The sequence below is a fragment of the Bos indicus genome, chromosome 9, assembly GCF_029378745.1.
Source record: "Bos indicus isolate NIAB-ARS_2022 breed Sahiwal x Tharparkar chromosome 9, NIAB-ARS_B.indTharparkar_mat_pri_1.0, whole genome shotgun sequence".
Taxonomy (NCBI): Eukaryota; Metazoa; Chordata; class Mammalia; order Artiodactyla; family Bovidae; genus Bos; species Bos indicus.
Genome location: NC_091768.1, coordinates 102,426,137 through 102,452,239, shown reverse-complemented (window position 1 = coordinate 102,452,239; position 26,103 = coordinate 102,426,137). Strand labels below are relative to the sequence as shown.

The 26,103-nt window shown below is 50.1% G+C and overlaps 1 protein-coding gene and 1 pseudogene across 2 annotated transcripts in view; one reads left to right on the top strand and one right to left on the bottom strand.

Annotated features, from left to right (window-relative positions):
* The window catches only part of TCP10L (t-complex 10 like), a 31,595-nt gene extending 6,197 nt beyond the window's left edge, over positions 1 to 25,398 (bottom strand). The window contains exons 1-9 of one of the 2 annotated variants that reach the window (XM_070796517.1): positions 23,846 to 25,398; positions 18,565 to 18,700; positions 16,604 to 16,819; positions 14,717 to 14,830; positions 13,358 to 13,516; positions 10,699 to 10,807; positions 9,114 to 9,217; positions 6,975 to 7,076; positions 2,537 to 2,618 (exon numbers count right to left, since the gene is read on the bottom strand). In XM_070796517.1, coding sequence (XP_070652618.1) covers positions 2,537 to 2,618; positions 6,975 to 7,076; positions 9,114 to 9,217; positions 10,699 to 10,807; positions 13,358 to 13,516; positions 14,717 to 14,830; positions 16,604 to 16,819; positions 18,565 to 18,699 — 1,021 coding nt within the window. In that variant the 5' untranslated portion in view covers position 18,700; positions 23,846 to 25,398. The remainder of the gene's footprint in view (positions 1 to 2,536; positions 2,619 to 6,974; positions 7,077 to 9,113; positions 9,218 to 10,698; positions 10,808 to 13,357; positions 13,517 to 14,716; positions 14,831 to 16,603; positions 16,820 to 18,564; positions 18,701 to 23,845) is intronic. The other variant, XM_070796518.1, reaches the window with a different exon arrangement.
* On the top strand, positions 17,711 to 17,793 carry LOC139185035 (U4 spliceosomal RNA; annotated as a pseudogene).
* Positions 25,399 to 26,103: the final 705 nt, after the last annotated feature.

Sequence of the window (26,103 nt, the reverse complement as noted above, 5' to 3'; positions counted from 1 at the left end):
CCAGAGGGGGATCTATTTTCAAATCGGTCCCAGATCAGGAAGTGACACTTTGTGCAAAGAAGTCGAGATGGTGACCACAAGTCTGACCCTCCTTCTATGACAGCTCTGGAGACAGTCAGCCCCATAATGGGGTGGAGGCTAACCGGCTGCAGTAAAGCCATCCCAGGGAAAATCTTTTGGAAATCTACAAAGCTCAGCGCAAGATCAGGACTTTGTTAGTTTCAGCAGCAAGAGCAGGAACTCAAGAAGGTGGAAATGTCCATTTCACACAGAGCCTCAGTAGCTTCAGGCGGCAAGAAAGACCTTGGGGGTGCAATCTGTACACTCTCTTAAAAATCCACTCCAGAGGCAAAATTCTCAAAGTTCTGGCTGTAATGCTGATGTTGGTTGTTCACTTGCTCAGTCGTGTCCCACTCTTTGTGATCCCATGGACTGCAGCATGCCAGGCTTCCCTGTCCTTCACCATCTCCTGGAGCTTGCAGATGGTGGACATGATGCTAAATGGGAGGTCTGTCCACTAGCTAGCACCATTTAGAGAGCCAGGTCCTCTGAGGACGTTCAAACCACTAAAATGGAAAATACAGGGATTCTAAATAATGAGGATCACAATAAACTGTGGAAAATTCTGAAAGAGATGGAAATACCAGACCACCTGATCTGCCTCTTGAGAAACCTATATGCAGGTCAGGAAGCAATAGTTAGAACTGGACATGGAACAACAGACTGGTTCCAAATAGGAATAGGAGTACGTCAAGGCTGTATATGGTCACCCTGCTTATTTATCTTACATGCAGAGTACATCATGAGAAATGCTGGACTGGAATAAACACAAGCTGGAATCAAGATTGCCGGGAGAAATATCAATAACCTCAGATATGCAGATGACACCACCCTTATGGCAGAAAGTGAAGAGGAACTCAAAAGCCTCTTGATGAAAGTGAAAGTGGAGAGTGAAAAAGTTGGCTTAAAGCTCAACATTCAGAAAACAAAGATCATGGCATCCAGTCCCATCACTTCATGGGAAATAGATGGGGAACCGGGGAAACAGTGTCAGACTTTATTTTTTGGGCTCCAAAATCACTGCAGATGGTGACTGCAGCCATGAAATTAAAAGATGCTTACTCCTTGGAAGGAAAGTTATGACCAACCTAGATAGCATATTCAAAAGCAGAGACATTACTTTGCCAACAAAGGTTCGTCTAGTCAAGGCTATGGTTTTTCCCGTGGTCATGTATGGATGTGAGAGTTGGACTGTGAGGAAGCCTGAGCGCCAAAGAATTGATGCTTTTGAACTGTGGTGTTGGAGAAGACTCTTGAGAGTCCCTTGGACTGCAAGGAGATCCAACCAGTCCATTCTGAAGGAGATCAGCCCTGGGTGTTCTTTAGAAGGAATGATGCTAAAGCTGAAACTCCAGTACTTTGGCCACCTCATGCGAAGAGTTGACTCACTGGAAAAGAGTCTGATGCTGGGAGGGATTGGGGGCAGGAGGAAAAGGGGACGAAAGAGGATGAGATGGCTGGATGGCATCACTGATTCGATGGACGTGAGTCTGAGTGAACTCCGGGAGCTGGTGATGGACAGGGACGCTTGGTGTGCTGCGATTCATGGGGTTGCAAAGAGTCAGACACGACTGAGCGACTGAACTGAACTGAACTGAAATAATGAACGATAAAATTAGAACATCATAAGTGAAGCAAATTCACAAGGCCAGATAGCTCCAGTTTTTTTTGTTTTTTTTTTGTTTTTTTGATAGCTCCAGTTTTAATCTGAGCTTTGCATTCCAGAGTCTACGTAAACCTGGGGAAAGAATTTGACCTTTTAAGAGGGTGAAGGTGCAAAGCTAAGCGTCAGGCCCTGTGGCTGGTGACTTTGCTCCTGATGTTTGACAGGCCCAGGCAGAAAAGCTGACTGCAAGCCCACTGACTTAAAGCCCTCAAACCCATGTCCACTGAGTCCCTGATGCCACTACCCCACCATAGTTTGACCTCAGGCCAAACTACAGGGAGGGAACACAGCCCCACCCATCAGCAGAAAATTGGATTAAAGATTTACTGAGCATGGCCTTACCCACCAGAGCAAGACCCAGTTCACCCCACAGCCAGTCCCTTCCATCAGGAAGCTTCCACAAGGTCTGATGCTTATCCATCAGAGGGGAGACAGAATGAAAACCACAGTCACAGAAATTGTGATCACGTGGACCACAGCCTTGTCTAACTCAGTGAAACTATGAGCCATGCCGTGTAGGGCCACCCCAGATGGACAGGTCATAGAGGAGAGTTCTGACAAAGCGTGGCCCACTGGAGAAGGCAATGGCAAACCACTTCAGCATTCTTGCCTTGAGAACCCCAGGAACAGTATGAAAAGGGCTTTTATTAAGTGAGTTAATTGCTGAGTCATTTGGCCAACGTCTGCCGTGGAGAATTTGCTCTAAAAGCACCCACAGCTGGTAGAGTTAACCTTTCCCCAGACAGCGCCCTGCGCATCTCCTGCCCACGGCCAGCACCTCTCCCCAGAGGTGCTCGTGGCATCACTCACCTGTCTGTTTCTCGGGAACGCGCCCGACTTCCAGAGGGCGGCGATGTGCCGTGCGTGCTCTCCCAGCCCCAGCAGAGTGTGTCTGCAAGCACCAGAAACACACCTGTGTTGGGATGCTGTCCAGGGGTCACTCTGAGCCTCGGCTTAATCTGTGAATCTAGTGGAGTGCTTCCTGCACGGGGAGGCCTGAGCTGTGCGTGGGAAGGGAAGTAGGGCTTTGGAAGAGGAGCTGGACATCAAAGCCCCCAAAATGGAGGCAGCTGGGATGCCTGGTTAGTCCGAGTGATCACTGGCCCAAGAGGTAGCCTTCAGCCCTTCACCCGGATAGGTTCTGGAACCTGGAACCTGCCAAGCTAGGCAGCCTTGGGGGATCTGTAGCTATCTAGACCCCCTATCACACTCACTGCAGTGAGTGTGAGCTGTGATCCCTGCCACTGAGAACCTCACTGCCCAGCTCCGGATAACACACGAGCTCCTCTATGGTCATCCGTCCACACATCTCTGCCTTTTTAACAGGTCCCGTGATTGTGAGATTCTGAGTTATGATGACCCCTTTGGTTTCCGATCAAGTGGAGAAGGACCAGGTGGGAAAGTGCAAGAGAGGAGGATTTGTTTACAAAGTGTTTTGTTTTCATTCCAAATGGATGGATTTGTTTTCAAAGTGAGAACTTGGGAGGAAGAAATCTCAGTCTACTCCAAGCTCTGAGGGTCAGTCAGTTGGTGCCGGCCATCCTGAGCGTCCCTGCTCGTCAGGAATAGAGGCTGAGAGAATGAACAAGTGGAGAGAACTGTTTAAGTAAAGTTGAGTTATTTGGAAAACTGTGCTCCCGAGGTTCAAGGGACTGCAGTGCTTTCTTGTTTTAAAGTGAGTCTTCTCACGTGGATTGTCTGTCCCAAAGTGAGCGGAAGCAGAGAGAAGGCTTATTTGTCCAGCATCGCAGTACTTATGAAGTCCAACCAACTTTCAGAGGCCAGGTCTCCCTGGAGACCGGAGGGAGGGAGGAAGAGAACAGTGTCTGCCCAGCAAGGGCCCCCCATGACTTCCCCGTGACCACACAGCAAGCCGATCAGGACAGGAGCATCTCCCTCCCAGGACACCTGGGACCTGTCCTCCCCAGCAGCCTGTCTTCGCCGTCCACACCTCCCATCCACATGGGGCGCCTGCACCCATCCTTGGTCTCTGCATCTGTACATCATCCTGAGTCTGGCTAAGAAACGACTATTTGTTCCCCCAACATCAGGGAAACTCAGGGTTCAAAGTGTGAAGGGTTGGGTAGGTTACAAGATCAATACCATATCGCTGTGACATAATGAGAGGCCACCTTCCAAACAGGTTCTTCCAGACTCTCCTGTTTGCATTAGTTTTCAAAAAAAAAAAATGGACATGTGGGTTAGCTCAGGTCCATGAGAGTTCATATGGCAGTGAAATAGTTCAGACAGGGTCAGAGGCTTTAGCTGGAGGGAAAACAGAGCCATCAGCGGACCTCTCTAATTAAAACCAACAAAACAAGAGGGAACGGCAGAGATGAGCTCTGCAGCCCTTCAGGACTCCCAGGGCCCTGAGCCCTACCTCTTAACCCCTAAGCCTGGTTAAAAAAAAAAAAAGCCAAGTCGAGTATTTAAAGAAGCCTTAAAAAATGTGTCGAACACAGTTTGGTGATGTTTTAGTGCTAAAAGACAGTTATTAGTCTACTACTCTCAGAACCAAGTTAAATCCCAAATTATCTGGACAATTGCCTTTCTGGAGAAGTGCCTATAAAACCTCCAGATTCTGCTGAATCTCTTCCCCCAAATACAATAACTTAACACAACCCAGACATCAGTTTGTCCCATGAGCCCCGGTCAACGCTGACCTGTGCTCCCTCCAAACACGTCACGTGCCTCTACTGGTTATAACCAGAGTTCACAGCTGTCAGTGACTGAGTGCTCGATCTGCACCAAGCAATACGGCCTGGTGTGAATTTAGTCTGTTTAATGACCTGTAGCAGATTTTCCCAGACTGGGCACAGCCGACAGTCTGGGCCAGGTCGTCCTTTGGTGTGTGTGTGTGTAGGAATGGAAGGGGGCGTCCTGTATACGCTGTAGGAAGTTGACTGTGCCCATGGCCTCCACCCTCTGGATGCCAACAGCCCCCGCCACCACTCCAGTCGTGACAGCCAAGAGTGTCCCCTGGCATTGCAAACGTTCCTGGGGGCCAATTGAGAACCGCTGATCTGTTAAACAGGTATGCCCTGATTTTCAGACACGGAAACTGAGGGCTCAGGAGATCAGTTCATTTCCCATGTTCACGATCATGGTCACTGAGTGTGATCCTGTCCCAGGCCCCTGTGGCTCCAAGGCCCAGACTTCCTACTTCACCCAGCACCCAGCACCCAAAGACCAGCACTGAGCACCTAGGACCCAGCACCCAGCGCCTAGCACCCAAAGACCAGCACCAAGCATCTAGCACTCAACACCCAGTGCCTAGCACCTAGAGACCAGCACCCAGTGCCCAGCACCTAGCACCCAGCTTTGGGGAGACTGGCTCCTTCTCCTACCAGACTGTGCAAAAGCCATTCAACAGAAGAAAAGAGAAACCATCTCCTTCCCTTTGACCTCCAGCTTATACTAGGCCTGAGTTCCTGGCTCTCTGCCTGAGTCTGCGGCAGCACCAATGCTGATTCTATAACTAAGGCACCTCTCAAGTGTTCGCTACTGAGCAGCAGCACAGGCTACGCCCTGTGTCCCTCGCTGTTCATCACCATCCATCCAGTGAAGCTCAGTTACAGAGGCTTAGAGGGCTGACCAGTCCCTGAATGACTGAGTGAGAACTCATGGCCGGGATGGGGCTGGCGGCTACTCCCTCTCTAGTGTGGAATCCCGAGTTTCCCATTGACTTGAGCATCTCAAGAGCACCCAGTAGGCAGAAGAGCACCCCCAATGAAAGCCTGGCACCTGCCCACTTTCTAGCTTCATCCTTGAGCCCCCGAGGAAGAGGGTGACGATGAACAGAAACTTTCCTAATAACCAGGTGGGGGTTGAATTTTTAAGACCAGCGTGTAGCTGGTGTCTGGTATCTGGTGGGCTCTCCTTCACGTCCCAGTTAGAACGTCGTGGTGTGATGGTCTTGTCAGCACATACATCCTTCTTGGTGCCTTTTGAGAAAGTATCCATTTTACAACTGTTGCTGAGTGCCTGTTCCCCCTTGATGGAAACACAAGGGTTCTGAGATGGAAAATTACTTAAAGTCTCACTACTGTGGTTTCATGATCTTTCCTTCTGTTCAGAATTGTTATAAGCCTACTGCCATCATAGACACCAACTGTGACATTTCTGTGAATAAGTCTCACTAAACTGATCAGCGCCAAATCAGCCTGAATTTGGTTATGAATAAAAAATGATATGATTTTCCTTACAAATATCTGTTTTCCTTTAGGCCATGTTATGTAAATGTGCCTCGATTATCAAATTATTAAGTATCAGTCTAGATAAAATCCCCAGGGGGAGGGCATGGCAATCCACTCCAGTATTCTTGCCTGGAGAATTCCATGGACAGAGGAGCTTGGAAGGCTAAAGTCCGTAGGGTTGCAAAGAATCAGACACGACTGATCAACTGAGTGCGCGCACATGTGCACGCACACACACACACACACACACACACTCACTAGCTAATTCGTAGTCATTGAGTTTGGTAAATTTGGAAATCCTAGGCCATGTAAATAGAGCAATTACTCTTTAAAATTTTTCCTACATTAAACAAAAAAAGAAAAAAATAATAACGTTTAAATGAACTCAAGCTGTTATGGCAAGTATCATTCCCTCCTGTTCACTCTTGCAAAGGTTTTACCTGTTTATAAGAATGTATGTCTGTGCGTGTGTGTGTGTGTTAGTCGCTCAGTCGTGTCCAACTCTTTGCAGCCCCATGGACTGCAGCTGGCCAGTCTCCTCTGTCCATGGGGTTTCCCAGGCAAGAATACTGGAGTGGGTAGCCATCCCCTTCTCCAGGGATCTTCCTGATCCTAAAGAGCATAGGTTCATCTTCATCTAGGCCAGAGGTAATTCAACAAGCAAGAACGGGGAAGGTTCTGAGCTTGCCACAGGCCGAAACACTGTCAGCTGAATTCGGATCTGGGCAATCATTTGGGCGTCAGTGAGTATTTATGAGATATTATGGTTCTCACGGGACGTCTGGGGCTGCAGCTGTGGCCTTACTGTTCCACCTGCTTCCTGAGAGCCCTGCCCCCCAACAACACCCACCCCTGCCCTCTACATGGACGTGACCTTCAGGAACTGAGACTCTTCTCAAGGGTTGAAATGTGGAGCAAGGAGACACTCCAGGCAATACGAGACAAATCATGTTTAAATCTGTTTTGCTCTGGGAAGTGTGTGGCTTTGTTTACTGGAAGTAGACTGTCAGCACAGGAGCTGGGCCTGGAAGATGGACGGCACCACCACGTACCTTGTCCTTGGGGTGCTGGATCTCCCCCTCCTCCTCCTGTTTCATCTTGGTGTCCTCATGCTGGGACACATTTGGGGGCAACTCTGGTTCTACAGGAAGGTCCTGTGGAGAGAGCGTCACATTGTCTGAGGAGACCGTGGTTGGGACGCCTGCCACCGCACCTCACTGGCCCAGCTCCGTGGCCCATCCAGGGCCATGTTCTGGGCTTCCATGAAGGCACACGCCCCCAGCGCCCCTGTTCTGGGCCAGGGTGGCCGAGGGACAGCACAGCAGGTAATGGCAAACCTCCGATGGAGACGTCGCCCCACGCAGAGCTGCGGGGATCTTTCTGAGGCGTTGCGGTGAGCCCATGAGGGAGGGCCCAAAGTCAAGTAAAAGCACCTTACTTATGACGTCAGAAAGGGCAGAACAGAATGTGGGCTGTTCTTGGGAGAAGGGAAGGGAAGTTATCCCTCACAGCTCCCTACTTCTACACCATGTTGCTGCACCTGGGCTCCCCAGGTGGCTCAGACGGTAAAGAATCTGCCTGCAATGCAGGAGGCGTGGATTCGATCCCTGGATCGGGAAGATCCCCTGGAGGAGGAAATGGCAACATACTCCAGTATTCTTGCCTGGAGAATTCCATGGAGAGGAGCCTCGGGGGCTATAGTCCAGAGGGTCACAAAGAGTCAGACATGACATAGAGACTAAACAACTTTTACACCATAAATACGTTCAAGCCCAAATTTCCTTCCATGAAGAAAATTATAAATTCTTAAAAAGATGTGATTACCAGACCACCTGACCTGCCTTCTGAGAAATCTGTATGCAAGTCAAGAAGCAACAGTTAGAACTGGACATGGAACAACAGACTGGTTCCAAATTGGGAAAGGAGTACGTCAAAGCTGTATATTGTCACCCTGCTTATTTAACTTATATGCAGAGTACATCATGCGAAATGCCTGGCTGGATGAAGCACAAGCTGGAATCAAGATTGCCCGGAGAAATCTCAATAACCTCAGATATGCAGATGATACCACACTTATGGCAGAAAGTGAAGAGGAACTAAAGAGCCTCTTGATGAAAGTGAAAGAGGAGAGTGAAAAAGCTGGCTTAAAACTCAACATTCAGAAAACTAAGATCATGGCATCCAGTCTCATCACTTCATGGCAAATAGGGGGGAAAGAGTGGCTGACTTTATTTTTGGGGGCTCCAAAATCACTGCAGATGGTGACTGCAGCCATGAAATTAAAAGGCGCCTAATCCTTGGAAGAAAAGTTATGACCAACCTAGACAGCATGTTAAAAAGCAGAGATATTACTTTACCAACAAAAGTCCATCTAGTCAAAGCTATGGCTTTTCCAGTAGTCATGTATGGATGTGAGAGTTGGACTATAGAGAAAGCTGAGTGCCAAATAATTGATGCTTTTGAACTGTGGTGCTGGAGAGGACTCTTGAGAGTCCCTTGGACTGCAAGGAGATCCAACCAGTCCATCCTAAAGAAAATCAATCCTGAATATTAATTGGAAGGACTGATGCTGAAGCTAAAACTCCAATACTTTGGCCACCTGATGTGAAGAACTGACTCACTGGAAAAGACCCTGATCTGGGAAAGATTGAAGGTGGGAGGAGAAGGGGACAGAGGATGAGATGGTTGGATGGCATCACTGACTCAATGGACATGAGTGTGAGTAAACTCCAGGAGTTGGTGATGGACAGGGAGGTTTGGCATGCTGCAGTCCATGGGGTCACAAAGAGTTGGACACGACTGAACTACTGAACTGAATAATACTACTGATTCTTGTTTTAAATACAGTATATAATAAACAGATTGCTAGCTAGCAGTTGGAGGTAATTATGCTATATTTGCCTTTGATTTTTACTATTAATGGTTTTGGTTAAAAATTATAAGTAAAACTATTATAATATAAAACCAATTTGAGAACCCAAGTGATGGAAAATTATCTCTCTTATTTTGACAACGTGCTAAATGCACCCAAGCGAAAGCTAGGAAAAATGTTTCAACATAGAGGCACGGCTGCAGCCCCTCAGCAGGTAGGGGGGCGGTATTTGGAATCACCGTGGTTTTCTGTTCTCCCCATGAAGACACAGGGGGCGTCCCTCTCAGTGCTGGGGGCTGCACCCCCTCAACGCACCCACCTGTGGCTCCTCAGAGACGCTTGGGGAGGAACACGTGGGCTCATCCATCGGGACCCGGGCGGGGAGCCTGCTTGCATCGCTCCTGGAGGGCGAGGAGCGTGTGTCTGCAGAGCAAGCATGCGAGGCTGAGAGAACAGTGCACACACGTCTCGAAACCACATTCTCTAGTTTCCAAGTCCCACATAAACTGATGTGAACATGTTCTCTTTCCTTCATGAGATCAGTATGAAAACAGAGGGCCAGTTACACAGACACAGGGTCAACTGATCACGCAGGAAACATGAACCGTTTAAAGAATATTCTTGCCAAGTCGCTTCAGTCATGTCCGACTCTGTGACCCTATGGACTGCTGCCCACCAGACTCCTCTGGCCGTGGGGTCCTCCAGGCAAGAATACTGGAGTGGGTTATCATTTCCTCCTCCAGGGGATCTTCTTGACCCAGGGATCGAACCCGGGTCTCTTACGTCTCCTGCACTGGCAGGCGGGTTCTTTACCACTAGCACCGCTGGAGAAGCCCATTTAAAGAACATATCCACCCCTTGTCACGTATTAAGGCGGGTCGAGTGATGGATCCAAAGGCCTGTTCTCTGCCTTCGAGCTGCGGATGAGCCAGCAGGCAGACGGGTGGGAGGAGAGAAAAGCCCGACCCCACGGTGGCAGGTCTGCTGGGCAGACGGGTCCTGGGGGTGAGCACCACCTCAGTCCCCGGAGTCGGGGAGCGTGTCTCTAAGGAGGCACCGCCCATCAGGGGAGACAGGGCTGGAGGCTGAGGCTGGGATGGGGCGGGGGCCGTCCCACTCAGTACATCAGGAGCAGGAAGCTCCAGCAGTAAACTGAGTTTGGGGGAGCAGGGTTCCCCAAGGGGGTGAGGGGCCGCCAGCGTTGACCCTCGAGGGGATGAAGATCCAGCCTGGGCTGTGGGGAGACCCCGGGACGGACCCAGAGGACCGGTGGGGGGGAGGGGCGGGGGCCCACCAGGCAGGCAAACAGGTCCGCGTCCACCCGGGCGGAGGGAGGGCTCTGAGATGGCAAGGCCGGGCGTCCTGCCAGGAGCACTGGCGCGGGGGACGGGCAGCTAAGGGCAAGGGCCAGGTCTCTGGAAACCACGCGATCCTGATCGCCCTGCTGAGTTCACAGGGACCTCAGGCACCCGCAGCTCATGCTCGGCACAAAGACGCCAAGCCACACTGCCCCGGCTGGAGCAGAAGCAGGGTTCAGGGCGGCAGGTCCGCACGTGGGTCTGAAGGGACTTGGGAAGGGCTCCTTCCCCGACATGTCCAGAGCTCGGGGCTCTCTGGTCCTGCTGCTGGGACCCCGGAGGGGACGGTCCCATCTGGGTGGTGGACCGCCTGCCCCTAGGACCAGCTCTGGGTGTGCGGGGAGAGGGGGGATGTGCGGGGCAGACTGGCAGAAGGAGACCCGAGGGAACTGGAGAAAGAGGGTCAGAGCACGGTGGACGACCTGCTGAGAACCACAGGCGCTCGCCCCGGGATCTTCAGGATAATAAAACACTCACAGGATAACAAAAGCCAACGTCTGGGAGCAAACAGCAAACAGGAGGAAAAGCCTGCTCGAGGAGGCTCACCTGGGTCATCCTTGGCTCGGTGGTCCTGGGGGGCGACCGCAAGAGCAGCTGGCGCTGGGGACCTCCTGCCGCTCCATTTCTGCAGACTTTGAGGTGATTGTTGGAGCACCTAGGGGCAAGGACGGGCACAGAGCCCGCAGGCCCGCTCAGCCACGCACCTCAGGGCCAGAAACAACGTCACAGAAAACCTCCTCTGCTGTCAGTGTTTTCAAACCGTCCGAGGTCTCCGCCAGCAGCCCTGAGCCCAGCGCTGCAAGGACCTTTTTTTTTTTGGTCATATTTTTATTGTTGCTGCTGTTGTTACTGAAGTAGAGTTGGTGTGCAGTGTTGTGTTAATTTCAGGTGCACAGCAAAGTGATGTAGTTAAACATGTATATTCTTCTCCAGCCTCTTTTCACTTATAGGTTATTAGAAAACATTGGGCAGAGTCCCCTAGGCTATACAGCAGGTCCTTGCGTTACCGTTTCACCGCAGCAGTGTGTACATGTTACTCCTACTTTATCCCTCTGCGCCCGTTTCCTCTTTGGTAAGCGTAGGTTTGTTTTCTATGTCTGTGGGTCTGTTTCTATTTTGAGTGTTTATATCATATTTTAGATTCTACGTATAAGTGATATCATGTGTATTTGTCTTCCTGCATCTGATTTTACTTAGTATGATACTCTCTGGTTATAGCCATGTTGCTGCAGGTGGCCTTACTTCACTTGTTCCACGGCTGAGCAACACTCCGTTGTGTATCTGTGCCACATCTTTATCCTTCCTCGGTTGACAGAGACTTAGTTGGCTTCCGTGTCCCGGCTGTTGTAAACAGTGCTGCTATGAACACTGGGGTGCGTGTATCCTTTCAAATTACGACTTTCTGTGCATGTGCGCCCAGGAGTGGGAGTGCTGAGTCACGTGATGGTTCTATTTCTAGGGGCTATTCTTTTAAAATGCATTCTATCGGGGAATAGTTGATTGGTAATGTTTCTCAAGGTCTGCTATACAGGAAGTTCAGTTCAGTTCAGTCGCTCAGTCGTGTCTGCCTCTGCGACCCCAAGGACTGCAGCACGCTAGGGCTCCCTGTCCATCACCAAAGCCCAGAGTTTACTCAAACTCACGTCCATCGAGTCAGTTATTCAAGGGGCTGTTTTTAGGTGCAGGAATATACAGAGCACAACAGAGAAAACGATAATCAACTCCATTCATTTACTTTTTTAGCATTAAAGTCAAATAATATTCATTAATATATGAAAATATAATTATTCTTAATAAATTTTGCCGGGAGCCGGCGAGAGACATTCCGCTCGTGACAAAGGTCATGAGGAAGGAGGCTCGGCATACGCAAAGGCGGGATCGAGCCTCGGGAGTCTCCCCGGATATTCTCGAGTATCTTCCCCCAAAAAACCAGAGTCTGCCTACTTTATTGCTTTGTGCTCTCACCTCTGACTTTACTGGGGGCTGTCCCCTACCACCATCTCGTTCTCTCTGTCAAAGAGTTAACTTACAGCTCCAATTAATAAAGTTCCAGGGCAATTAGGAGTGTTTAAATCCAAACCCCTCAGATGGCTCTCTAACTCGCCTGACAAGTTTACCCGGACTCCTGCAGCTATGCATACGATTGTTTACAGTCTCCCAGCCTCGAGAGGCACGGGAAGCTTAAGATATTCAAATAGCTTAGAGCCTCTCAGAGAGTTAGAAACTGTCAGAATAAGACTAGTAAAGGATTTCATTGATGAGTCAATGCTTGTTGCCAAGTTTTCACATCCCCTGAATTGTATCCTTGAATGTGTATTAATTAATATAGTTGGTATGTAGAAAAAATAAGTAGTGGCCTTGGTGTTAGTAACTTTAGACCCTTAAGGTAATAAATTCTTTCCTTTGTTGTAAACCCATTACACATCCACCCTACAGGAATGCAATTTTATCTTTGGAAGATGGCGCCAAACCTTAAAATAATTACTCTTAGAGAAAATAAGTCTTTGTTGATAAGTCCTTGTCAAGAGTCATAAAATGTTAGTAGGCCTTCTGGCCAGAAGATGATGTAAATCACCTAAACCATTTGTATATGATAAATTTGCAGGAAAGAAACCCTGGTTTTTGATAAGGATCAAAGACTGCTGACTTTGCATCCCCTATTATCCTCTATGTGTAACTTAGGGTATAAAAGCCCCTGTTGAAAATAAAGCTACAGGCCTTGTTCACCAACGCTTGGTCTCCCCATGTCATTCTTCCCTTTAACTTCCAGCTGAGTCTCCATCTGGAGCGCGGAACCCACCACGCTTACTAATTATGCCTGGGCTTCTAAGACCCGCTCGAGAAGGTGTCTAGGGTGAGGCACCTTCCGCTATTCGAGAGGGCGCCTGCGGCCTACGTACGTGGTGCAAACTTCTTGTCTTGAAGTTTTATTGGTCTCCCGCATAAACCAAGCTACTCAGCCTCTTTTCTCCACTGAATTTTCCTACTGAGCTACCCTCATTCTATTATTCTTTATATCTCTAATTAGCATATAAATAGTCGCCTAGGCCATCTCTCCTTCGAATACCCTGGATCAGCTGGGGCTGGTCCCCAGCAAAATTTAAACTATTTAGAATGATAAATGGAGTATCCTTTTTAGACATAGTGGAATTTCATCTAAATCTAGACTTTCAGTGTACAAATTAGCACTGCTCCCCAGTGTTACCTTTCCATCCTCAGACGGGGCTGGCTTTTCTTCAGAGGCTTGTTCCCTCCCAGGAGGCTTTGCATGTTTGTCTTGAAGACTTCTGGAAAGAGCTTTATCTCCATCTTCACATGGTATCGGTTTCCCTGAGTCAGTTTTCTCTGTCTCTCTGCTTATTGGCTGAAAACAAACATGGGAGTACTTTTGCATCAATGACAATCATTATCCAAAAATATCAGCAAATACCTCATCTTCCATCACAGAAGCTACTTTGTTATAGCCCTGTGTTCACGTGCTGCAAAGCAGAATTCTTGGTGTATCTCATCTCCCACGCGACAGCCCATGTTCACATGGAATTGAGGAAAGTTAGCATGGATTGTCTGAAAGAGGTTCGCTATCATGGCAAAACAAATTGCTCAAAACTGAATTTTAAAACATACAACAGACATTTTTTCTACCCTTTGCATTATTCAAAAATTGATAACCTTCGGGTCTGAGCACACCAATTCTTCACTTGCATGTGCATTGATTAAGGAATTATGTTGCACGCTCCTAATTAATTCAGTTCAATACAGAACATAAGAGAAAGCTTCGTCCCAAAGCAAACCAGCGACTCCACACAGCGCTGGAGCTTCGGACACTCCCCACCCCAACAACCCAAAAAAGATAGCTTTCCTACTTTTAATAAACACCTGGATTAGGAGATCCCAGACCCTCCTTCAAGGAATAAAATATTTTCTGCTCAGTAGAGGTATTAGGGCAGGAGGGCAGGACACGTGGTCATCCCCGGGAGTCCGGGGGCTTTTCAGCCCAAGTCACCCATTACCAGACGCTGGCCTCCAGGGATGAAGATGCCTCAGAGCTGAAGTAGCAAATATGCTGCTAGTAAGACTGCCTAAAGAGGGGCTGCCCTTAGCCAGGAAAATGCCGCTGGGATCAAATAACACCCCGCAGGAGGCCCCCAGACAGCAGCGTGGACTGCGCATGGAGAGAGTCCAGGGCACGAGCCGCGAGGAGACGCGATGGCTGCAGGTACACACAAGGACGAGCCAGACAGCGCCGCGGCTGTGGCTACCCGGGCCCCGGCCTGAGGCTGGATTAGTGGAGACAGCGCCGCGGCTGTGGCTACCCGGGCCCCAGCCCGAGGCTGGATTAGTGGAAATAAAGCAAGGACCCAGGTGTACGGCCCTCCTGCCCGTGCCCAGCTCCATGCCAGGCCCTCTGCCCTCAGGGCCCCAGGGAGTCTGCAGCCTGCAGCAAGGGATTTCCTGCAGGGAGGCAGGGTCCCCCTGGGACGCTGTGGGGACACGTGGGCCTGGGTCCCCAGCCTCCGCTTCCTTTCACAGACGACAAACCCGGGAGTCAGCTGGTGGAAGTCACCTTTCCTGACGGCAGTCCTAGGAGCGCTGTGCTGTGACTTTGGCCAGCGTGTTTTGGCGTTATCCCTGTATCAGCTGGCAGAGGGGACATTTTCCCAAAAGTAGACTCTGACACCTAAGACAGTTTATCACACAGAAAATTCAGGAAGCGTGGTCACATCTCCTGAGGTACAGTAACAGAGAGAAATGCACATTTAATCCATTCAACAGTAACTACAGTGTCCTGGGAAAAACAGGGACGCCAGGTTGGGGGCCCGGGGTGGGGTCCTCCCCTCGGTGTGTTGCAGGCTCTCCAGGAACACACGCCGCGCCCGAAACAAGGTGCCTCTGTGTGCCTTGTGGTGCTGTGTGTCATGGCTCACTGAAAATACCCCGAGATCCCCAAGGCAACGAAACCAACACCTAATTTGTTTCCTTGCGCTGTGTGTCTTCAGCTGAGAAAGGATTCAAGAAGGAAGAAAACACGCCCCCGTTGATAGCATCACTCAGTTTATCTAAGATCTGAATTGGGAGACCCGTAGCCTCCCAGCTCTGAAGCAAGCGGCCCGATCCCGCAGGTGGGAGGAGGCATTCTGAGTTACTCACCACTCAGCTCAGAGGCGGGCTGGGCGGGGAGGGGCGGGGGTGCAGGGGGGTGGGCGGAGGCTGGTCCAGTGTGCTCGTGAGTGGTCACTGACCTTGTGATCTTCTGTCCCTGAAGTTGTGTCTGCACACAGATACACCTGTGTGCACCTAAGGTGTGCAATTCACATGTGTGTCTGTTCCCTTCAGGTCAGGTCAGGCCTGCTTTGGAGGGCAGGCCCGAACCCTCTAAGTAACCCCATGACCCTGTGATGGGGACTGTGAACAGACCTAAGGGATGTTTGGAAGCCCGCCAAGCACAAGAGCTCAAAATGAGAGAGAGAGATGAGAGAGGGAGGCCCATCCTTCATATCAGAGATACCCTAAGTCCTTGGGCTTCCCTGGGGGCTCAGCTGGTAAAGAATCCACCTGCAATGTGGGAGACCTGGGTTTGATTCCTGGGTTGGGAAGATCCCCTGGAGAAGGGAAAGGCTGCCCACTCCAGTGTTCTGGCCTGGAGAATCCCATGGACTGTATAGTCCATGGGGTCACGCAGAGTCGGACACGACTGAGTGGCTTTCATTTTTCAGTTTCAAGTCCTTGAACTACAGACTCAGAAGCTCACACAGTGAGTGCAGACAAGAAGTGTTAGCGCTTCCCTTGATCCGCTAGAGGAAACCCCCAGTTACATTTCGAGGGTGTTTGCGTGGTTTCCTGCTGACTCCTGCACACGCAGCTCGAATGGCCCAGTTCTTTAGATGCAAATGGGGGAACATGCCAACACAGCGACAGAGCCCCGGCCACCCCACCAACTCCGCAGCCTGCGCTCGGCCCGGCCACCCACACTTGGAAGCCAGGCGCTGTGTGCAGGGAAGCTGGGTGAGCTCTTTCCCAACTCTCCATTGAGTGGTCCCAGTGCTGGACAGAGCCCTGGGGCCCGTAGGCTGCTTCTGGGGTCAGCGAGCTGGTCCGAGTCTGGACTCTGGCTCCCAGCCACGTGACTAACGCTGGGGTTAGACGGACCCACCTCAGGGGTCGTGACAGGGGTCAATGGGGGCAGAAAGCAAGCACAGATCGCCGCCCGTAAACCCGGGCAGCACCCAACGTGCTTTTGCTTGGTGTTAGCAGATGTCTTTGCAGACAGACGCACGGGGCCCCCATGAACGCCCTGGCCACTCCCGACTGTAACTGGTTGCTCGTGGTGTGTGGAGCTGACCAGAGGAGGCAAGCCCTCCCTCCTCCTGCACGGGAAGTGCCACGGTCACCCAGCGCCAAGCACGCGGCTCTGCGGGTGGTGCTCTGGGCTGGCAAACAGAGGCCCCGGTACCCGAGCCTCTGAGCATCTTCTCACGTGCACCGAGCCCGCCGCGCTCCGCTTGGCCTCCAGGCACCGCCGCTCCGAGGCCCTTAGCCCAGCCCGCAGCTCGAGGTTCTGCTTCACCAACGCATCCATCTGGGCCCGGAGCTCACGGTGGGTGGCCGCCCAGCGGGCCTCCTGCTTCCTGAACTCCTCTCGGAGCCCTGAGACCTCCTGCTGCAGCCGCTGCAACAGGAGAGAACAAGGACTGCTGTCAGGAGCTTGTGGCCGCTGGGCCGGACGCAGCCAGGAGACCTCCGTGCGTCTCCACCGAGTCACGTCCACGTGACACAAGCAGCTCAGGAGGCTGACCCTTCCTGCTAAACACCACTGGGGCAGAAGGAGGCTGAGAGGGCTCGGCTTCTTCCCCCTCAGCTTATCCTAAAGGATCAGGACAGCCTGGACTGAAGAACGTGAGCGTTGAAGGGATTCAGACCCAGACTGTGACCTCGGCTGCCCCCCTTCCTTTCTGTGTGACCTCAGGTAAGGCACTTAACCTCTCTGGGCCTCAGCTTCTGCTCCTCTAAAATGATGATACAAAGCGACCTCAGGCCATTTCTATGAGAGGGGAAAGCTATGCATAGAACACTCAGTGCGGAGAATGAAAAACGGGGAGTAGATGTCAGCTGTTGCTTTGCACTTCTTCACTCAGTTACGTCCAGCTTTCCATGTTAAAGTACAAAATAGGCTTCAAAATTAGAAATATAAGGGGCTTCCCTGGCAGGCTGGTGGTTACGAATCCACCTCGCAGTGCAGCGGCTGCTGGATCAATCCCTGGTCCAGGAAGACCCTACATGCCAGAGGGCAGCTAAGCACGCGCAGCACAACTACTGAGCCCGTGAGTCACAACTGCTGAGCCCACGCGCCACAGGCACCGAAGGCTGAGCACCCTGGGGCCTGTGCTCTGCGGCAAGGGAAGCCATCACCGTGAGAAGCCCGTGGACCGCAACCAGAGAGGAGACCCTGCTCGTCACAGCTGGAGAAAGCCCGTGCACAGCAAGGAAGACCCAGCACAGCCAAAAATAAGAACAGACAAGGAAAGAAGTAAATGTACTTTTTAAAAAGTGGGTGGATTTCAGCTTTGCGCAGTGGCAGTATCGTAGCCAATGAGGTTTATCTGAGGCGCGATTATTGCTAATTGAAAAAAAATAAAAATAAAATAAAAATAAAAAGTGGGTGGAAATCATCTTTTTACGAAAGAAATATAAGCTGTTGGGTACAACAAAGGAAATGTTGTTTGTATATCAGAATAAAAGCTGTTTTCAGAAAAGAAGGTATTAATTTGTCTACGTTAGAAACAGTTTATGAGAGAGACTTAGAGTAGGGAAAAATAAGTTTAAAAAACTCTAGAACTTGAGGAAGATATTTTCCTTTTATAGAGATTACCTCCAAAAAGTAATTAACATCACATTTGCAAATTAACTATTAAAAGGAAAAATAACACAATTTGAGAGAAAATTAGTAATTATATTATTCTCTCATTTTCTTCTAGAAACAGTGGGAAAGTCATTGCATTTCCATAGTGAATTAAATTCATATTCTTCTTCTCCTCACCTGTAGGAATTATTCTAAAAACACCAAGTTCGTGAAGGCTGATGCCGCAGAGCTTCTGGGCAGAGGGGTGGGCTGACAAGGCCCCAGAAGCCTGGGCGTGGTTCCCTGTCCTCCAGACCCCAGTTACTTTCCCCACACAGAACCTGCGGGTCACGAAGGGAGGGCAGGGAGCAGGGGCATTCCAGAGCTGGGTGCCCAGGACACAGTCGGGCAACGACTGGCAAGAGTGGGTCAACACCAGGAGCTGAGAAACCCAGGCCTGCACCCCCAGGCCTGCACCCCCTGGACCTTCACCCCCAGGGCTGCACTGCCCCTAAGCCTGCTGTCTCCAGCCCTGCACCCCCAGGCCTGCACCCCCAGGCCTGTGCCCCACTCACCAGCATGGCCTCAGCCCCACCATCCTCTGGGGAGCGCCCGGCCACTGTCTCAGGCTGGGGCCCGGCCCCGCCGTCTTCTGGGCAGCCAGGCTCCGTCTCCGCCAGCTCCTCGGCCCCCAGGTGAGCCCTCAGCATTCTGAGGAGGGAGCAGAAGGTTGGTGGGCAGGGAGGGGGTGCAGGCTGCCTCCCACTGCAGCATGGGACCCCCACCTCACAACAGCCCAGCTCGGCCTGTGTGGTGCCTACAAAGCTGACTCATGGACCGGCCATGGTGGTGTCTGCCAAGCTCTCATGGAGGACCGAGAGGCCACACACAGGCGCTCCTTGGCGGTGGAGCGCAGACACTTTAACTCACAGACCATCGAGCCATGCAGACGGGACTCTGGCTGGCCCCGCAACCAAGGTTGTGCTCAGGAGGGTCTCCGTGGGAAACTGAGGACCCCGCTCTGCCCGCAGCATGAGGGGCGCTGCCCAGACTGCTAGAATGGACCCTCTGCCCGCCGTGCTGAAGGGGTGGCTTCTCTAACACCCCCAGCGGGCCACGTTTGGGCCACCGGGGACAAGGGACGCCACCCTGGAGCAGGGATGCTGGCCCTGCCCCCGGGCGCCTCAGGCAGGGGACGAGTAGGCAGGTTTCCTGCCTTCAGGCTGTGGGCTTTCGGCCGTGGAGACTCCTGCGGCTCGCAGCCAGGCTGCGTGCAGACACAAGGAGGAACCGGGCTAGAGGGGACGGCATGTCCACCACCGCCGCACCTCACAGCAGCAGAAAACAGAGCCAAACCCAAGAAACCAAGTTCCTGCAAACACAGGGCATCCTCTGAAATCACTCTCAGCAGACGGTCTTTCCTTTATGTTTTAAGGAAACCCGGGCCTTTATCAAAATGGATTAAGGCTGACTCAGAGTAACAGGCGAGTGTGGCATTGAGCACAGAATGAAGCAGGGCGAAGGCTAACAGAGTTTCGTCAAGCAAACACACCGGTCATAGCAAATATGTTCTTCCGACAAGGCAAGAGACTACTCTACTCACAGACATTACCAGGTGGTCAAAACCCAAATCAGATTGATTATGTTCTTGCAGCTGAAGATGGAGAAGCTCTACACAGTCAGAGAAAACAAGACCAAGGGCTGACTGTGGCTCAGATCATGAGCCCCTTATTACAAAATTCAGACTTAAGTTGAAGAAAGTAGGGAAAGCCACTAGGCCACTCACTTCAGTTCAGTTCAGTTCAGTCGCTCAGTCGTGTCCGACTCTTTGCGACCCCATGAATTGCAGCACGCCAGGCCTCCCTGTCCATCACCAACTCCCGGAGTTTACCCAGACTCACGTCCATGCAGTCAGTGATGCCATCCAGCCATCTCATCCTCTGTCGTCCCCTTCTTCTCTTGCCCCCAATCCCTCCCAGCATCAGAGTCTTTTCCAATGAGTCAACTCTTCACATGAGGTGGCCAAAGTACTGGAGTTTCAGCTTTAGCATCATTCCTTCCAAAGAACACCCAGGGCTGATCTCCTTCAGAATGGACTGGCTGGAGCTCCTTGCAGTCCAAGGGACTCTCAAGAATCTTCTCCAACACCACAGTTCAAAAGCATCAATTCTTCGGCGCTCAGTTTTCTTCATAGCCCAACTCTCACATCCATACATGACCACAGGAAAAACCATAGCCTTGACTAGACGAACCTTTGTTGGCAAAGTAATGTGTCTGCTTTTGAATATGCTATCTAGGTTGGTCATAACTTTCCTTCCAAGGAGTAAGCGTCTTTTAATTTTACGGCTACAGTCACCATCTGTGGTGATTTTGGAGCCCAGAAAAATAAAGTCTGACACTGTTTCCTCTGTTTCCCCATCTATTTCCCATGAAGTGATGGGACCGGATGCCATGATCTTCGTTTTTTGAATGTTGAGCTTTAAGCCAACTTTTCACTCTCCTCTTTCACTTTCATCAAGAGGCTTTTTAGTTCCTCTTCACTTTCTGCCATAAGGGTGGTGTTATTGATATTTCTCCCAGCAATCTTGATTCCAGCTTGTGCTTCTTCCAGTCCAGTGTTTCTCATGATGTACTCTGCACAGAAGTTAAATAAGCAGGGTGACAATATATAGCCTTGACGTACTCCTTTTCCTATTTGGAACCAGTCTGTTGTTCCATGTCCAGTTCTAACTGTTGCTTCCTGACCTGCATACAGATTTCTCAAGAGGCAGGTCAGGTGGTCTGGTATTCCCATCTCTTTCAGAATTTTCCAGTTTATTGTAATCCACACAGTCAAAGGCTTTGGCATAGTCAATAAAGCAGAAATATATGTTTTTCTGGAACTCTCTTGCTTTTTCCATGATCCAGTGAATGTTGGCAATTTGATCTCTGGTTCCTCTGCCTTTTCTAAAACCAGCTTGAACATCATGGCCTAAATCAAATCCCTTTTGATTATACACTGGAGGTGACAAATAGAGTCAAGGGATTAGATCTGATAGACAGAGTGCCTGAAGAACTATGGATAGAGCTGACTGCCTAAGAGTTGATGCTTTTGAACTGTGGTGTTGGAGAAGACTCTTGAGAGTTCCTTGGACTGCAAGGAGCTCCAGCCAGTCCATTCTGAAGGAGATCAGCCTGGGTGTTCTTTGGAAGGAACGATGCTAAAGCTGAAACTGCAGTACTTTGGCCACCTCATGTGAAGAGTTGACTCATTGGAAAAGAGTCTGATGCTGGGAGGGATTGGGGGCAGGAGGAGAAGGGGACGACAGAGGACAAGATGGCTGGATGGCATCAGTGACTTGATGGACGTGAGTCTGGGTGAACTCCGGGAGTTGGTGATGGACAGCGAGGCCTGGTGTGCTGCGATTCATGGGGTCGCACAGAGTCGGATGGACAGGGAGGCCTGGCGTGCTGCGATTCACGGGGTCGCAAAGAGTCGGACACGACTGAGGGACTGAACTGAACTGAACAGGAGGAGGTGACCAAAACCATCCCAAAGAAAAAGAAATGCAAGAAGGCAAAGTGGTGGTCTGAGGAGGCCTTACAAACAGCTGAGAAAAAAAGAGAAGTGAAAGGCAAAGGAGGAAGGGAAAGATAGACCCAACTGAGTGCAGAGTTCCAGAGAACAGCAAGGAGAGATAAGAAAGCCTTCTCAAGTGAATAGTGTGATGAAATAGAGGAAAATAACAGAATGGGAAAGACTAGAGATTTCTTCAAGAAAATCGGAGATTTCAAGGGAACGTTTCTGGCACAATAAAGGACAGAAACCCCAAGAACCTAACGGAAGCAGGAGATACTAAGATGAGACGGCAAGAAGACACAGAACTTTACGTAAAAGGTCATAATGGCCTGGACAATCACAATGGCCATGATGGTGTGGTCACTCCCCTAAAGTTAAACATCCTGGAATGTGAAGGCAAGTGGGCCTTAGGAAGCATTACTACAAACGAAGCTAGAAGAGGTGATAGAATTCCAACTGAGCTATTTCCAAACCTAAAATGCGATGCTGTTCAAGTGCTGCACTCGATATGCCAGCAAATTTGGAAAACTCAGCCGTGGCCACAGGACAAGGTCAGTTTTCATTCCAATCCTAAAGAAAAGCAATGCCAAAGAATGCTCAAACTACCACACAATTGTGCTCATTTAACATGCTAGCAGGGAAATGTTCAAAATCCTTCAAGCAAGGCTTCAACAGTACATGAACTGAGAACTTCCAGATGTTCAAGCTGGTTTTAGAAAAGGCAGAGGAACCAGAGATCAAATTGCCAACATTCGTTGGGTCATGAAGGAAGCAAGAGAGTTCCAGAAAAACATCTATTTCTGCTTCATTAACCATTCTAAAGCCTTTTGACTGTGTGGATATCAACAAACTGGAAAATTCTTAAAGGGATAAAAATACCAGACTACGTTACCTGTCTCCTAAGAAATCTGTGTGCAGGTCAAGAAGCAACAGTTAGAACCAGACATGGAACAACTTACATGATTCAAAATTGGGAACGAAGTACGTCAAGGCTGTATATTGTCACCCTGCTTATTTAACTTCTATGCAGAGTATATCATGTGAAATGCCGGGCTAGATGAAGCACAAGCTGGAATCAAGATTTCCAGGAAAAATATCAATAACCTCAGATATGTAGATGATAACACCCTTATGGCAGAAAGTGAAGAGGAACCAAACAGCCTCTTGATGAAGATGAAAGAGGAGAATGAAAATCTAGCTCAAAACTCAACATTTAAAAAATAAGATCATGGCATCTAATCCCATCACCTCATGGCAAATAGATGGGGAAACAATGGAAACAGTGACAGACTTTATTTTTTTGGATTCCAAAATCACTGCTGATGGTGACTGAAGCCATGAAATTAAAAGATGCTTGCTCCTTGAAAGAAAAGCTATGACCAACCTAGACAGTATATTAAAAAGCAGAGATACTACTTTGCCAACAAAGCTATGGTTTTTCCAGTAGTCATGTATGGATGTGAGAATTAGACCATAAAGAAAGCTGAGCAGCGAAGAAATGATGCTTTTGAACTGTGGTGTTGGAGAAGATTCTTGAGAGTCCCTTGGGCTGCAAGGAAATCAAACCAGTCAACTGTAAAGGAAATCAGTCCTGAATATGCATTGGACGGACTGATGATGAAGCTGAAACTCAAATATTTTGGCCACCTGATTCGAAGAGCCAACTTTTGGGAAAAGACCCTGATGCTGGGAAAGATTGAGGGCAGGAGGAAAGGGGGGCATCAGAGGATGAGATGATTGGATGGCATCACTGACTCAATGGACATGAGTTTGACCAAGCTCCAGGAGATACCAAAGGAGGGAAGCCTAGTGTGCTGCAGTCCATGAGGTCACAAGAGTGTACATGACTTAGCGGCTGAACGACAGCAACAGAGCACATCAGCGATTGTCCCCGGGCCAAGGACTTGGGGGAGGGGGCAGGCTTACAAGGACAGCTGAAACGATGACACCTACGGCTGTGTGCAAACGAACGCATTTATTCATAAACTTCAAACTATATTCAACATGGAATGAACAATTTAACCACAGTGACAGATAAGGAAGAAGTTAAAAGCGTTTGTTTTGTGAAGAAAAATAATCAAAAGTACCAACAGCAAAGACTAATGAACAGACTAATAATTCCATCATCCCGTCCCCAGTCAGGTTTTACTAAAGTTTCACTCAGAAGTTGGCTTGAGTTTTTGTGACTCTAAAAAGATACTTCTTTCCTATTTCTCTGACAGGATGAATATCAGCTCCAAAAGCCGTCTTGGGGACACCCCCGCCCTCGGCCAACCCAACAAGAGCTTCCGCCTCACCTAGTCCAGGGCGGTCATGGGGCGGGGTCCTGGAGCCCCCCTGACCCCTCCACTGCTTCTCAGAGAACAGCGGTGGATTCTAAACTGCCTCCCCGCCTTAAAGGGGCACACGCGTACCACACTTCCCAATACTCTGGTTAGCTTTATGATTTCATGAAGTTAAAAGACAATTAAATGTTCACAAACGCGGTTTGGGTACAGTCAGTTCAAAGTCAGTGCAGTAGGTTACCCGCACAGGGATCTGACGATGGCGGGACTCCACCTCCCAGCTGACCGCCCGCCATGTGTTTAACATCGAGCTTTCTGTGTGCAGCACAGAGCAAGGCCTCGTTTCTCTCAGCCCGTGTCCTCGAGGACGCAAAGCTGCCCTTTGATCTGCTGTTTGCTAGAAGGACAGCAGGGTCCCTGCAGACGCAGAGGGAGAGTGGCTGTGTGAGTCTGCAGCTGGGGAAATAAATCAGATGACGCCCCTGGAGGTGGGGGAAGGGGCCAACCCCAGGCCTGCAGACCCTGGACGGCAGGAGAGCAGGGCTTCCTGGCGAAGCCGCAGGACTAGAGGACCCAGACACAGGCCCTGGGGCACCACATGTCAGGGAAAGCATGCTCTCAACCGTGCTGGCTGTTGCTGGGAGTTCTAGGAAAGTGCTGGAAGAAAAAGGCATTTCTGGTCTCTTAGCTCTACGAAGGCATGATCCTGTGATTCAGTAGAAAGACTATTTGTGACTAATGCTGCCCACTGAGAAAACAGTTTGAAAGTACATTCCTAAAGGTGTCTAGTTAGAGAATCCTCTTAACAAGAACAGTTTGACCAGATTGTAATATTCTTCAAATACACCGGGGAGAATGTCTAGTTAACCGTGACCAAGGTGTCTGAATTTGGAGTATGACTTCAAATATGCTCCTGGCTCTGGGATCTCACTGAACATGCCAGGTTGAGGAGCCCAGTTGGTGCTGAGTGGGGTCCTCTGTGAACACCAGCTCCTCTTCTCTCGGTCACAAGATTTCAGCACATGGGGCAGACTCCATCTCTCCATGCCCCCGTCTGCCTTCTGAGAGTCAGGTCAGAGGGTCCCTTTTCCCCGAGGTCCCCCAGCCTGCAGAAGTTAGACGTAAATGTGGTTTCAGTTTTTGTTCAATGTCGATAAATGAAGAAGACTACTTGGTAAAGTGTGATTCTTTCAACGTTTCCCGCACCCCAGAGCCCTGTGGGAAGCTGCCACCCACGGGGGGCTGCCCGAGCAGGGTCACAGCTGGGGGAGCAGCCAGCTCGTTGCAACCACAAGCCTGAGAAACAGGAAAGGGCGGGCCTGTCCCTGAAACTCATGCTTTGGTGGCCCGAGTGCAGGTTCCCAGAGCTGCGTGGAGCCAGACTGGAAGGTTCGTCCCGGGTCACTGACGGAGTGGTGGGGCGGTGCTTCCGCCGGGTTGCGGCTCGGTCCCGCGGGGTGGCACGTAGGGTCAGGGGTCCTGCAGGGTCCCACGGTAGGAGAATCCACTCCCAGTGTCTCCTTGGCGAGCCCCCCAAAGTGTTTCTTCCCCCAATTCCTGGCCTAATAGATCTATAAAGAAAACCAAAGAAATGCACAGTCTTCTGTGTCAACTCTACATCTATTTACTAAGAACAACAAAAATTGAAATCAAACCCATGCAAAGCCCTCCTATACCCTGGACACAAGTTCTGTCTCTTAGAACCTTTTGTAAAGTCATAGCTAGTGGCATAGATAAAGGCTCAGCTACAGGATATCCCCTACCTTGTCTGTTGGAGAAGGCAGTGGCACCCCACTCCAGTACTCTTGCCTGGAAAATCCCATGGACGGAGGAGCCTGGTAGGCTGCAGTCCATGGGGTCACTAAGAGTCAGACACGACTGAGCAACTTCACTTTCACTTTTCACTTTCATGCATTGGAGAAGGAAATGGCAACCTGATCCAGTGTTCTTGCCTGGAGAATCTCAGGGACAGGGGAGCCTGGTGGGCTGCTGTCTCTGGGGTTGCACACGGTTGGACACGACTGAAGCGACTTACCACCACCTTGTCTGTGATGCTGATTTCCAAACATTTCAAAGCATAATGACTTGAGAAGCTATTTAAGATTACAGATTAAATGGAGAAAAAAATCCACTTTGTAAACATCTACTTCTCCTTCACTGACTGCACTAAATCCTTTGACTGTGTGGATCACAACAAACTGTGGGAAATTCTTAAAGAGATGGGAATACCAGACCACCTTGCCTGCCTCCTAAGCAACGTGTATGCAGGT